General features: G+C 31.7%; 1 protein-coding gene across 4 annotated transcripts in view; it reads left to right on the forward strand.

The window, feature by feature from the left end:
• The first annotated feature begins 11,349 nt into the window (after positions 1-11,349).
• The window catches only part of LOC139522961 (ADP-ribosylation factor-like protein 2-binding protein), a 29,387-nt gene continuing 25,058 nt past the window's right edge, over positions 11,350-15,678 (forward strand). Inside the window, exons 1-4 of one of the 4 annotated variants that reach the window (XM_071316642.1) lie at positions 11,350-11,406; positions 14,055-14,109; positions 14,556-14,617; positions 14,991-15,097. In XM_071316642.1, the coding sequence (XP_071172743.1) occupies positions 11,376-11,406; positions 14,055-14,109; positions 14,556-14,617; positions 14,991-15,097 (255 nt within the window). In that variant the 5' untranslated portion in view covers positions 11,350-11,375. Of the gene's footprint in view, positions 11,407-11,738; positions 11,937-14,054; positions 14,110-14,555; positions 14,618-14,990; positions 15,098-15,678 lie in introns of those variants that run through there. The other 3 variants (XM_071316643.1, XM_071316646.1, XM_071316644.1) reach the window with 3 other exon arrangements.

Here is a 15,678-nt window from a genome sequence, read left to right on the forward strand (position 1 = left end):
TCATATCAAGTATTTTCTTTATTTGAAACAAAGATAAATTCTGCACATTTTTTTAAAAGAGCAAATTCAACAAAGACTAATAGAGGGAAATCAAAGCAGGTATAACACCTACACGACTCTTGTGCAATAACTCCTTATGTGTCCAGGGTACCCACATTCATCCCAAGTATTGACGGGGTTCGTGCTGCAAAATCAAAAAAGAGTTATTTGTAAGGTGTTTTGTGAATGTTGTTTGATTTCATGTTCTCGTTCAGAAGTACACTTCTAGCCTGAACTATTTATTACTGGGACCTGTCATGTTAATTTCGGCCTAAAATTTTGTAGACAATTAACACTGTAGCCACAATAAAATAAGGATAAAGTGACGGTCTTATCATCAGGATTTATCTCGGGAATTAAACAACATTATATTAACTTGATATTGCAAAAACATTGATAATACTAGTAAGTAATTTCATTATTAAATTGTCCACACAAAATCGTTTAAAGCATACTTTAAGAGAAGTCAAAATTAATATTTAGATCAAGATATTTTATTTGTCGTAAAGAGGTATGAGCATACTTTCAAACACTAGTTAGCTCATCTACAAGCCAAGTTCATCATTCATCTGCTTTGATTCCCATGACTTGCCGCCTTGGCATAGTTTAACATATTGTTTTATAAACTCCACCTGCACTGCTCAAAATTGTTCGGGTCTTCCATCGTTCGTTACTTTCTTTTTCCTAGCTTCCTTTCCTTTTTTAGCATGAAACCTTCATCTACAAAACCCATCATCCTGCCAGAGAATTGATTTTGTATTTTAGTGACTTTTTTTAAAAACGTCACTATTCCATTATCTTGCTAAACTATCCCCTTCAACGAAAGACCATCGCACTTCAGCATGGACCATCGTACTTCAGCGTGACCATTGCATTTCAGCGTCCCAATCGCACCTCCGAGTTCTACGTATATAAAACGCATAATTGATGACAACACCAAATAACGGCATCAGTATTATACTTATGTTCAAAAGTCATAAATCGATAAAGATAAAAAAAAAAAAAAAAAAAATCCAGATTACAAACTAAAACCGAGTGAAACACATCAACTATAACATGTATGTGGTTCATAAGTGTTTCTCGTTTCTTGTGTTTTATATAGATTAGACCGTTGGTTTTCCAGTTTGTATGGTTTAACATGGTAATTTTTGGGGCCCTGTTTAGCTTGCTGTTCGGTATGAGCCAATGCTTCGACCTATAATGATTTACTTTCATAAATGATGACTTAACTAATTGAATGGAGAGTTGTCTCATTATCACTCATACCACACCTTCTCATAGCTAATAGGGGAAAACAACGGAACAACAAACACACGTGCAAAAAATAGGAAACGCCCGTGTGAAATACATAGAAATGAACTATTTGATAACAACTGCCATATTTCTGACTTGGAACAGGACATTTAAAAAAAATGGTAGGTTGCACCTGGTTTTTGACTAACCAAACCTCGTGCCTAATGGCAATGTTAATCATACTGCTAAAATGACAATATTACATGACAGGAATACACAACAAAACAAATATATATTTATAGAATAACTAATGGAAGAATTCAAATAGAGAGAAGTATTCAACGAGTAACCGAACAACACATTAATTCACGCATAATTATCTGTGTTGTTCTGTCACGAGTTCGAATTCTTCAATTGATTATTCTTTTCATTACATTGGCAAATGGCTTTTTTAGCAATTAATGTTAAACATTTAAGGAACTATCAGTTGGAAAGCTAGTTCTTGGAAACGTCCGTTGTCGTCAAGCTCTATCAGCAACAATAGCAAGGGGAATTAATTAGGTGGCGCTACAGTCGTCCGAAACGTCAAAAAGTCCGCCAAATTAATCGGCTAAAAGATTGACGTTTCCCTTGTCATGCTTTTATTATAATTAAATTTTAAAATTTGTAGGTTTTGTGACCAATATAATTTCTTTACGACATACAAACATTACAAAAAATAGCTTGTTATTGCTTTTCCTTTATCCTGTCCGTTCTTAAAAAAATAGCCATCTTTTTTGTTCGCCAAAAAAATCGATATTTCCTAACTTGACGTTTGCGTATCCAAATACAGAAAAGAACGGTTATAATCTTAAATAAAACCGGGAAACCTATTTCAAATTTATACACTTTTTGAAGCCATAATTTTTTACTTTTATACATGCATTTTAGTGACCACCTGCCATGTCAATTTGTATCTGGTTTTAGCTACGTTTCTACTTCAAAACAGTGAAGTTTAGCTTCTTTTCATTGTACCTGTTTCAAAGTGCTCGAAAATACTGATTTTATTAAAGGCATGAATGAAATTTTGATTAAAAGTTGTGGATTTTCACAATTCCATACGATACCTGTATTTTAAAGTAACTAAAACCCCTGTTGATCCCCTACATGTCATGTACATAGTACAAATTTACACATTGGAAAAGTGAAACAACAATCAAAGATCTTCTTTATTGCGTTTAAAGCTAAACGTCTTGGAAAATTCTGACAGATCTGACAAATCATTGATAGCCTACTGTATGGATGGACAAAAGCACAAAAATAGCAATAGAAAATGCATTGCAAAATGAATTCTGTAGGAAAATGAAGGTCAGTTAATTATATTTATATTTTATAAAATGAAATCTTGCTTATATTATTATCTCTTTACTTAGTAAGCTACAGTAATAAGAGCAAAAACTGGCTTATCAAGCCAAACAAGAAGCTAATTCATAGAGATGTGTTCTAACAAAATTGAATTTATTCAAATGGCAAATTCTTGTCAAATTTAATCATTATTGAATTAAATGCACAAGATTTGTCCCACCAATTTCATTTCATTTCCAATTACTAGTATTCAGGTAAAGTATATATACAATACTTTGTTTATAAATATGTAAAGCAGCTGGTACAGCAACCTGTTCAAGAGAAGAAGCCCCATTTTTTCCAAAAGTTTACTTTCGTAATCTATAAAATACCCTGAGAAATAAGACAAAGGGCTACTGTGCAAGCTAATCTAATAGTTTAATTTTACAATAATAATGATTCTGAAATTCAAATTTGTATCACTTTCACTTATAATTTAAAGCATAATTATTTTTACAGAATTTCTGTCAATATTTTTGGTATAAAATTTATAAATCCCTTTTCTGCACGTAAGATATTTTCTTGGCAGTATTTTAATGTTCAACTAAGAAACATAGGCTCTCTTAATTTAAAGAAAGTTATTGTGACTCTTGGTCACACTTTATAGAATATAAAATATACATGATCAGTACTATTTATTATATCAATTTTCAGAAAGATTATTCAAATTGTATAAAATATGTTTTATTGCATTAAATATTACAAAAATGATACAACCCTTAGACAAGTGTTAAATACATCTAGTTGGATTCCAAAGTCACCGGTGTTATGCAGAGTAGATCAATTCAATTTGAACCTTCTTTACCAAATTGAAAAATGAATAGCTTTGATCAATTTCAGATGGGGGTATTTACACATATGTATTTTCAGTTCCCATTTACATTTTGGGATGATAAGGAATATCTTATCTACGCAAGTTCAAGGCGTGGCTACTATACAATATGGGTAAATATTGAAAAACGGTTTCCCAATTCAAGGATTCTTCAAGCAACATTAATTGGAGAAGAAGCCAGAAGAATCGATAGAATGTCAGATGAAGATATTAAGAATGAAGTGTTGTCCGTTCTGCGAAATATATTCTTTAAGAAAATCATCGTTATACCTTAGCCTGACGCTTATGTCATTCCAAGATGGCTATCTGATCCTTTGTTTAAAGGTTCGTTTAGTAATTGGACACCTGGATTCACGGAAGACATGAAAATGACATTATGTAATCCTTTCGGGAGATTATATTTTGCAGGAGAAGCTTGTTCAAAAGATTCACTTTGTTTTGTTCAAGGAGCGTATAAAAGTGGTAAATTGACAGCCGAAAATCTACTTGACTGTATGCATGACAGGCGTAAAACGTGTTAAAAACTCATACCGAGTATAACAGGGGGTATCTGTATGATTGAAAAGAAAACACAATAATAATTGAGAATGTTCATTTCTTCAGTATTTCATCTCATAAGAAGTATTAAATAGTTTATAGTTTTTAGCAAATTATGATAATATCTTGGTGAAACAAAGTATTCTTTTATTTGTCTGATGTATATTACTTTTACTGTTTAGCTAGTTTGTGGTGATATCCATTTGACGTGATTTTGTACTTATACATTGTGTTAATGTTCAATGATAAATTGTGTATTCTTGTCTTTCATTTTTGCTTATGTGCTTTATATATGAAAAATAAGATGTGTATGATTGCCAATGAAATAACTCTCCACAAGAGACCAAATGACACAAACATTAACAACTATAGGTCACCGTATGGCCTTCAACAATAAGCAAAGCCCATACCGCATTGTCATAAAAAATGGCCAAGAAATGACAATGTAAAACAATTCAATCGAGAAAACTAATGGCCAAATGTATGTACAAAAAATGAACGAAAAACAAATTTGTAACACGTAAACAAAGGACAACCACTGAATTACAGGCTCCTGACTTGGGACAGGCACATACATACAAAATGTGGTGGGGATAAACTTGTTAGCGGGATCCCAACCCTCCCATAACCTTGGATAGTGGTATATCAGTACAACATATGAATATATGCGCTTTGTGCTTCTTTCTGCTATATTTGTTTGTTTTTGTAGTGAGTGAGATTATAACACAATGTTGACTACTGTACTCCTATTTTTGACAATTGTACCTATTATGTCTGTTTGTTTTGTTCACACATCGTTGTCAATATAATGAAATTTGATGCGATTTGCATTAAAGGGACAGGTTAAGCTAGCTATAAAACCAAGTTCAATCCACCACTCTCTACATAAGAAAATGCCTGTATCAAGTCAGGAATATGACAGTTGTTTATCCACTCGTTTGATGTGTTTGAGCTTTTGATTTTGCCATTTGATTATTGATTTTCCGTTTTGAATTTGCCTCGGAATTCAGAACTTTTGTGATTTTACTTATTGACACATTCCCCATTTCCATTCTCTATTTTATTACACGGGTTTGTCTACTTTTGCATGCAACTTCAAAGGTGCATTAGTATTAGAGCAAAACAGCTTTTGTATATAAACATAATTAAGTTTATTGTTTGAATAGATATAATGTACATATGACGTCTTTACATTAAATTCATTTGTCGATATGGGATGTGTACTGATTGATAGTTAAGTCTTGGATGCATGATTTTCTATCATTGATAGATATTGGCTTTAAACTAGCTGTCAGTAAATGTAGCTGCAAGTACTCTCAGATCTTTGGTTCTTTTTTGTTGTGTATAAATACTCTGACATTTCCGGTCTGTGTTTAGTTAGATTTATTTCTGCCTGATATCGATCTGATCTCGCTTGAATTGTTTGCACTATTGGTTTTGCTCATTGTTGAAGGCCGTAATGGGGCATAAAGTTGTTAACTTCTATCATGTCATTTAGTCTCTGGTCGAGAGTTGTTTCATTGGCAGTCATATAACATCTTATTTTTATTTTTTATGTAAAAAGTTATGGTCCTACAACCTATCAAAACTATATTTTGGCATTTAACAAGTACTTGATACTTGTCTCAGGCTGTTTATGGGGACTTAATCTCTTGAATGTGAAATAATTGATGTTTTGCTTTGACCAGTTTTAGTTGGAATTGACACTGAAATGGGAGTACTTTGTGTTGTGTTGTCTGTTATGTTTATGTTTCGTGACGATCTGACTTCTTTAGTTTGAGATAAGGAGATAGATTTAGCACTCACAAACATGTAAACTAACGCACTAAAATTTGAATGCCTCACCGGCCCCTGCAAAGAAGTTGTGGTTTGTTGCTGTTAATGTTTTGTTTTTCTGTTGGTGTTTTATCATATTTCAACGATCGAGGGATACCGTAACGATACAGTAAACAATTTCAGAAACTGAAGACAGTTTTAGCAATGCACAATGATTACAATACAGTATGTATGCGGGGTATACTCTAATAAATCTTATACAATTTAATTTGAATATTAGTGAATACGTTGATATGATTGGTCGAGAGGACTTCCGGTAGTTGATCTTGACGTTGGTTATTTTTCGATAGACGACGTTGACCATACTTTTTTTCGTAACAAATGTAAACAAGATGGCGGCGATGATAACATGGACCAACTTCCGAAGCAAGGTTGTCGGCTCTCCGGACATTCCCGAAGTCCTGCGTTTATTGCCGAGTTTATGAGCTTCGGTCCTTGCTTGGAAGTTAAACATAGACGTTAACAAAATTTTACTGCACGTTGATCTTAAATAAAATAACAAAAACAAAAATATATTTGAATTTTAATAAGAAATTTTGTAGTTTATTTTAAAAGATTACAAATTTCAAGGAGTACATATATTTGCGTGAGCCAACAAATAAATTCATGTGCTATGTCGGGTCTATTCAATGATACAAATACAGTAAAACCTGTATAAACCGGCCGGCTACGGGACTATGAAAAAGGGCCGGTTTGGACAGTGAGCCGGTTTATTCAGGTTTCAGTTTTGACCGGAAGTTAATGACTTGTGACGTCCGACATTTTGCATGTAAAAGTTCTCTCTGATTGTAAATTATATCTGATAAATTAAAATACTTTCACTTCGTTTTTCATTGTTTGCATTTGCATTATAATGCTCGCGTTGTTTGGATTGTAAGACGAGAGTTGCGATTTACTCCCATGATCAATAATTTGAAATGTTGGAATGGCCGATTAAAAAGCCAGAAAATTATCAAACGTAATTTCATCACTATCCATTGATTGTTGTCATCCGGGTGTTTTTCATTATCGAGGTCATTTGTTTAGGGGTTCACAACAGGGAACCAATGATTTCGAAATCACGATGTGAATTTCTTACTCCGGGATTTAAATTTGTTTATCCAAGTTAAAACGTAAGTTCAATCCGAGATATATTTGGTGTGTCTTTTCGTTTAATTGACACGTTTATAAGTTTTAATAAATAATACAGCTCACTACTGTACGATTGTAGGTTCACAGTTTGACACCTGACTAATTGATTATCACGAAAAGCCATATTGTATAAAAAAAATATGTTTTGATTGCATATCGATCATTGAAATTAATTAGACAAACCGGTTTTGACAGGTAATAATTAATGTAATTAAGAGTATTGGGACTTCATAATTAGACAGGAATTCGGAATACACAGGGTCCGGTTTACAAAGGGTTTTTTAACAAAGACTTTGAATGGAAAAATATGGGACTTTCATTTTCGGCCGGAATGGACAGGAAACCGGTTTATTCAGGGTCCGGTTTAATCAGGTTTGACTGTATACAACTTCCGTAGGATAGAGGTTACGAGTGTGGAAACATATTTTCCCTTTTTCCAATTTTAAAGAATTGTAAGGATTAAACGCCTTTTTAAAGGAATTTATTGGTGTATAAACTGGACCAAGTCACTCACAAACATATCATAAAATTGTTTGTGAGTGAATTGGTCGATTTTACCGTATTGATCGCCTGCTACTAAATAACACATAAACTTTTTTGTAAAGTTTTTGAGAAAATGCAGATAAACTCTCATTGGAAATAAGATCATAGTTCCCCCGGCTGTCTTGAGTGTGTTTATATGCGGTGTATGATATAAACACAGATGCATAAATCACTGATCTATATTTTACGAATTTTGAATGATTAACACAGGACTATGATGAAATACACAGATACACTTTGTCAAAATTTCGAAACTATGTTTTTTTTTTGGCTATTAACGTACTATATAAATATCTTAGCCTCAAATCAGGTCTTTTTTGTCAGTACAAAAGATTTATTTCTGAAAGTGTGAAGTTGCAAATTCATGAAATTTATCAAGGATTAGATAACTGCATATTGATAATTTTTTCCTGTGTAAATATTTTTGCGATTTTAGTATTCCCGATGAATACGCAGAAGTTCATTTTGCGATATTTCGAATTCGCATTCGGATTAGTCAATGAACATCAAAATAGACGTAGACATGGAAGAGAATGATAGTTCCTTTCTTCTTTATTAAGAACGATCGATAGCATGACTTCTTTTTTTCGACATTTCATTTATGGATAAGTCTTTCCAATATAGGAAGGAAAGTTTTAAGAAATTGTGTTTAAGAAATTACATGAACCACCAAATACGATGAAATGGTAGGAAATGTGCATGATCCTAATTGGAAATGTAAATCCTGTAATCGTTTAGTGAGGAAGTATATTCTAAACGCATTCTTGTATAAAATTCAATGATTGATTAAACATTTTAAATTATATCGGATTTTTTTAAATGCTGCTCTTATTAAGGGTCGGATCCAGTAATTTAGCTGGTTTGTTTGTTGGTTTGTAAGCATATTAGCGAAAGATTTGAATTATATCTAATTTTTAATGTGTATGTTATCTCTTCCCTTTTGCGTTGCTTGATCGTGTTTAATTTATGTTTATATTCAAAAACTAACTTCAACCAAGTATTTGTGTATCACTGTACACATCATGTGTTTCAACTTTTACAAATTTACTGTACCAGTGTACCAGTAAATTTCAAATTATTTTGATATTTTTGTATGTTTAACAATTTAATTTTTATTCAATTTTAAACATAAAATTAATCCTCTCATGTTGATAGAATGTGCTTCGGGCAGGTATTAAAAAATTATCTTACACATGTTGCATAAATTCGGTTTTTTTATCTTTAAGAAGCCGAAACGAGATGACAATCCTTTACTATAAAAACAAGATTATTATTGAATTTCATTATTCATATTTAAGACATGTATTAAATCCTACCATTTCATTGACCGAGAGCGCACTTTGCAATATTCAACTTTTCGAGAGTTATTATAGGATTAAGTTGTTTGTTACACAACAAAGCTGTCATTTTTGACATAAGGCATTATTTCTGTTATCTCAAACTGGTAATCTGTATGGATAACGGTCGTTGTTTTAACAGTTTCACAATTCAATTGAGGTTATGTAAGACACACAAGATAAATATTCATTCAAAATTGTATGTTCCGGTAATATTTTCATTCGAACGTATATGCATGTAGATTGCATTTGTATACGTCTGTATTTTTATCGAAAATATACCTGCCTCGAAATTAATAAAAAACTTAAAGGAATACCATGTGATAATATAAATTTACCGTATAAAATACGAGATATGATAATTTTAAAAAAAATGTAATAACAAACAATATATATTTTTAAATTTCCTCGTAAAAGTCACATTTTCTCATATGAACCATAAAAATATAGAACATAGTAAGCACTGATGAATTATCCACAGTAAACACTAACACATACATTTTTTTTTAAGTATGTACACAACTATATTGTTTTGTAACAATGACTTTACTATTAACTATAGTAGTATATGATGAGAATGCTTAAAAACTTGAGAAACGAAATATGTGCGATTTATGTTTTGTAATGTCTCAAAAACGTTTGATTGTTTGGCACATGGGACTTTTGTATAAATTTATGAAAATGTGGGCTGAATGATAAATGTAGTCGTTCTGAAGGAAAACAGAGGGTTGGAGAAAATTTGGATTGTTTTCCAAATTGGAATACTGTAAAGGCATGAGTCCCTCAAGGGTCCATTTTGGGTCCTTTTCTGATTTTGCTTTTTGAAGATGACGAAAAATATATAGTCGCAAAAAAACATGTAGACGAAACTTGTTAATATTGTGTTGTAGACGAATCTTGTAAATATTGTGGTGTAGACGAAAATTATTAATATTGTGATGTAGACGATGAGAAATCATGCGATGAATCATTCGGAAAAATTCAAGGAACATAAGATTACTGAACATAGGATTAGAATGTACGCTTTGATGCAGGCAGACAAAGCAAAGTCGATGTATTTAACAAGATAAAAGGATGTTCATCTCACACATTATGAATGAATAATACACCCTAGAAAAGATTTGAGTGCACAACTGCATTCATTTATGTTTATCTATATATGTCCCATCTTTTGAGTTAAAAAACAATATTAATGAACCTCATAAGATCGTGTTTGAAGGCTGATGTTCTCGGCTGCAGGGTTACTCTTATCGTTAAGACATTTTTCAAGATTAACATATGTTTGGAAAGTCAAACTTGTTTTCTTTCTGAAAGCTTAAGATTTCATTTGCTGACTTTGGTAATGTGTATTTTGTATTTTGTCAGAAATACATTACAACGCCACATTTTTAATTCAAACGACAGTTAACTCGAGCTCACAATGTTAGAGTTATAAAAATTGTCCGCATAAAAACAAGAAAATTATTAAAATATGGGTTTTTGTGTCCAACTTAGAGAGAACAAGAACCCAAATCATTCTAACTTTTTTCTCTCTCTCTCTTTTTGGGTAGGTCCAAACATGTTCGAGGGGATTTCCAGAGGCTGGGTTGATTTGTGGGTTTTCATGAAGAAAAGGGGTTAAAACATCAATAAACATAGAATATAGCCCGCTAACGCTCGTACTCGACTATAAAGAACGGGATTATCATTCTCTTACATATACTAAATTGGAGAAAGAAAAAAGTTCATATTGAGAATTGTCCTTTATTTTAAATTTTCACACCTGTATACATCAAAGAAATCCAACTTGAGATAAACGATTGGCAATTAGTTACATGTTCATTGTATAAACTTGTCCTTATCCTTAGGTTATTGTATTTAAAATAGTATACCACGTCTGTTATTAGTGATTGACTAATTGGTTAATTGAATTAAAATTTGAATATATAACGATTTGGATATTGTGCGGCCACTGACTTCAAACGGGGAAGGGTCTTTTTATGATATGTCTTTATTCTCACTAACCAAATTTCAAATATATACATATTTCAATATAATGATTACATATAGACATGCAGACAGAATATTTTATTATATTTTTACATGTTTACTTAATCCTAATGTTAGTATAAAATACAAAATAAAGATTGATGAATACAAGTTAATATAGGCCTATTTTTTGGTTATTCTCTAAAAAAAGAATATATTTCTGTATTCATATGTCTTTGATTTCTGGTTTTAATTATATATAGGCAAAGACATATAACAGACTCAGTAAATTCTAAACCATAACACTCAAAAATAAAAACTTTGAGAAATACCCTTTAACTTATTTACATAAATATCCCGTAATAGAAATGTTTCAAATAATTGATTACTTCTCTATAAAGTTATATTAATGGTTGTCTTTTAAAAAAAATATATAAGTAAATTTCATAAATAATATTCCAAATCAAAAGAAATAAGATTGGTTTTACAATAAAGCATTTTTGATTAGAGATTTAAGTTCCGGTGATTTAAAAAACATGGCATCAAATGCCGATGAAGAACAACCGGGTTAGTGTTATTTTCATATTTTCTGTAGACTTCTCAGTTGATTTAAAAAATACATATATTAGTTAGGCTTCCCCGTTCGTTAATTAGTTGATTTAAAGTTCTTATCCCAATAAATCTAGACGGAGTGCATAGTTGAGTAATTAAATCACCATTGTTTGTTTTGAAATGTTCCATTTTCAGGTGAAATTGTTATATTTTACCTGTGTTAGTTTATATTTTACAAATTAATTGATTGGCTTGATGTGTGTTGATTACGTTAATACATGTCATATCCACATGAGTTAATTACATCTATAATTCATTGTCGAAACATGTTTATTGTCTCAGCATGAACAACGCGCCACATGAACTCTCCACTTATTCTATATAAGTAAACTTCCTGTGGGAAACTCCACCTGAACTTGTTTGGACACGCGATACCTTAACGATCGCTCAAATACATTTGGATCAGTAGTGAATGTAAACAGAAAACAAATACAAGGATAAATAGGAACATATAAAATCATCTGCCAAAATGAGTGTCTGCATGTGTAAGTAGCTAACTTTGTCACACATTCTTTAATTTGTTGGTTTCTGTAATCTTCATAACAACAACATAACAACTTTTAAAAACTTTGACAAGTGACATCTCTTCCTTCACTTACGTTGTTATTTGCTTGGAAATAAAGGGACACATTTTCTAATGAAGTATCCAAGCCATCTAACGAAACAGATTGTGGTAACTTTTATTGAAAACGATCCATTCAGTCTTGCAACTGTTTATTTTTTATACCCCCCTTTTTACATTCAATATACATTTGTATACTGCCATTGCTCAAAATTGTTAAATTAAAATAATATGCCACTTCTTATACTGGACTAACATGACTATAAATACACAAAGTATGTCACTATTATAATACTTGCTTAAAATGTTAAACACACTCTTTTACCAATCAATGTTTATTTAGATAAAATTATCCAAGCAAAATATATGTTTGTGTTTCTTTTTTTCTTTTTTTTTTTTGGGGGGGGGGGGGGGGGGGGGGTAATTGTACATTTACTTATGCATATAGCAAATAAAAGAGGTGGCATTAGGCAACTGGCTTTCGGGTCGATCCGGCCCCACGTCGATCCGGCCCAAGTCAATCCGTCCCACGTCGATCCGGCCCCACGTCGATCCGGCCCATATGTAAAGTCGATCCGGCCCCAATAAAAAATATATTTATAAGGAATAAAAATAAAGATATAATTGTAATTCATAAATGTTTATGATTTTTATTATAATGTAAAAGGTGTACGGTAAATAAAAAAAAAAAGAGGCCTTTGAAAAATATTTTCTTTAGTGAGTATAAAACAACTAGGTTGATTATGTTTTTAGTACAAGTTTTCAAGATTATTGGGTATAATTATATTAAAACGTATATAAAGAATTCAAACATCAACATTAATCAGCAGTATTTAGCATTTTCTTTCAATTGACTGTGATCCTAACAAGTCTTTCATCTTGTGTAATAACAAATAGTTACATACACAACGATACGACAAGCCAATTCCCAAGCTGATACATAACCACAAATATTGTTTTTCTTTAAAGTTCTTAAAATTTCTCAAATTGAGAAATGTTGTTTGATTTGCCGATTTTATAAATACAGTTAATTATTATTATATACACCAAACAAAAGATCAAACTATAAAGAACTTGTTGATTACGTAACTTTAATTAATCAGGATTTGATTGAATTAAGTGATTACGAACTTGGCATTACCTTAGTTCACAATCATCAGACAATTGTTGAATAAACAAACCAACTCTAGACTAATGATTTGGTTACACAAGACATTATGATGAGTAAAGCATGGAAAATATCTATACTTTTTAAAATATGTTAGAGCTGAGGGGGGAGGGGTGTAGTGGGTCCTGATCTGAAATCACGGGCTTAAAAACACGAAATCCTGAGGTCCCGAAATTCGAAAAAAAAATCCCGGATCCCGAAAGGGTCAATCCCGAAATCCCGAGCTTAAAAACACCCGATCCCTGATTCCAGATAAAAGTCCTATCCCCCCTCAGAGCTGCTATACAAAGAGACACAATAACACTCAGTTTCGTATAGATTAAAAATAGTTCTTTAACTAGTATATACTCCAATACTTCACTTACCTGTTGTCATCCATCATCGACACTTTTCGCAAATTCCGTTTATACTGTTCAAATTTGTCACAAATTCCTCCATACAGTGAATATAGTTTATTCATATTTTATTATGGGGCCGGATCGACTTGGGGACGGATCGACGTGGGCCGGATCGACTTGGGCCGGATCGACTTTGGGCCGGATTGACTTGGGGCCGGATCGGTTTGGGGCCGGAACGACCGGATATCAGGCAACTGGACCACCATGAAGTTTTCCGCTGAGAAGTACAGTATTGCAAATGCAGCATGTTTGGAATCTTTCTGGACTCTTATATACATGTATGACTATGTGTGAAGCTGTTAGTTTTCTCTATTTGATTATTTCTTGTATTCCTTGGGTCGTCGGTGAATAGCAGTAAGCTACAGTTGTCTGATTTTCTATCATACTGCATCACATCTCCTTACTACTGCAATTTAATCTTATCTTTTTATTTCTTTTGAATAGATTTATTTTATTTGTTTTGTGTTTCTTGTAGATGGAATAGAGCCTATGGATTTTGCCTTCCATGATGAAGATTTGGCAATTGCTGTGTAAGTCATTTATTTTATCATTTACATAATAAACCAAGATTTATTATGTTTATAATTTCATTGAATTTGCCAATAGTGAAAAAAAGAAAGCCTTGCGTTATAAAATTGAAAATTAGTCTGATGAAATTTAATTATGAAACATGATGAAATGGGGAAACTCAATGGTACAGAAACTTTTATATTAGTAATTTTCAACAATTTATTTTATATATACATGTATACAAAAATGTACATGATATGTGCAATTTATAAACGTAATTTTAGTACATCATTACATCTGACATTATAAATAGAATAAAATCTTTTATCTTTTCCAATCACACTTTAGTTGCTGGAACCAATCATTAATCATATATATCTGTACTTTATAAACACACATACTGACATAAAGATAAGATTTACATTTTGTAGAACAAAATATGATAATTGTTTATGATTATTTTTAGATCCAGTGATGTTGATACTAAATTTGATGAAACTATAGGACACATAGAAGATATTATTATGGGTAAGTACATCATTTTTGCCGGGTTGCTGTCTATTTGACATATTCCACATTTTTAAAAAAGAACATCACTCTGACATGCAAAACTAAATAATTTGACAATATAGATAACTGCTGAATCAGACAGCTTATGAGTTTAAATACGCATATAGCTTTCAACATTCTCACATCAGGCAATGTCCAGTAAGTGATAAGTTTAGTGAATAGTTATTACATGTAGGTTACTAAAATCACTATTCAGAGTATTTGTATGGCATATATGGTATGATGATTACATTTTAAAAACAATAAGTTAGTTGAACATATCAAAGACTGATTTTACTCATGAGTAGTACAATAGATGCATCAGACTAAAATAGTAACCTTTATTTTTCAGAAGATGAATTCCAGACATTGCAAAATAATTTCTTAGAAAAATATTACCATGAATTTGAAGACACTGAAGAAAATAAATTTGTTTACACAGATATACATAGAGAATATGTAAGTATAGATTTTCCTTGTAGACTAGATATCATAGATATGGTCAATACATTTGTAATAAGAATTGAAGAAAGTCTAAACATTTAGCCAAGTTAAATTTTGCAAACTATTGTTTTTCTTCCTTGTTGTTTTAAAGCTAGTTATTACCTTTCTAAGTTACATTTGTTACCTGACCTCAGAGAAATACAAAAACAAAATGTATAATTGTTGTGAAAAAAAACAATTTAAGGAGAGGGTCATTGTTATTTTTTTCTGTGGGCAAGGAAAAGTTTATGGCTCCTTTAAACACAAAGTATAACAATCCTATCAAAAGGTTGTTTCCTGTAATTGACGATTACCATCATTGAAAAAAACCCACTTTATTCTTTCAAGTTATGACGAGTGTAAAATTAAACCTAACGATGAATCAGATTGATCTAAAAATTATTTTTCAAATGATATTTAGCATGTTTAGTCACATTGGATAATGTCCAATTTCATTGGAGAATTTTTATCTAATTAGCTGGCAAGCAATATACATCATGTACATTGTCTCATTAATATTTGTAGGCATAAAAGTGAAATAAGTTTATTAATTATAG

Source organism: Mytilus edulis, chromosome 5 (genome assembly GCF_963676685.1).
Source record: "Mytilus edulis chromosome 5, xbMytEdul2.2, whole genome shotgun sequence".
In the NCBI taxonomy this organism is placed as follows: domain Eukaryota; kingdom Metazoa; phylum Mollusca; class Bivalvia; order Mytilida; family Mytilidae; genus Mytilus; species Mytilus edulis.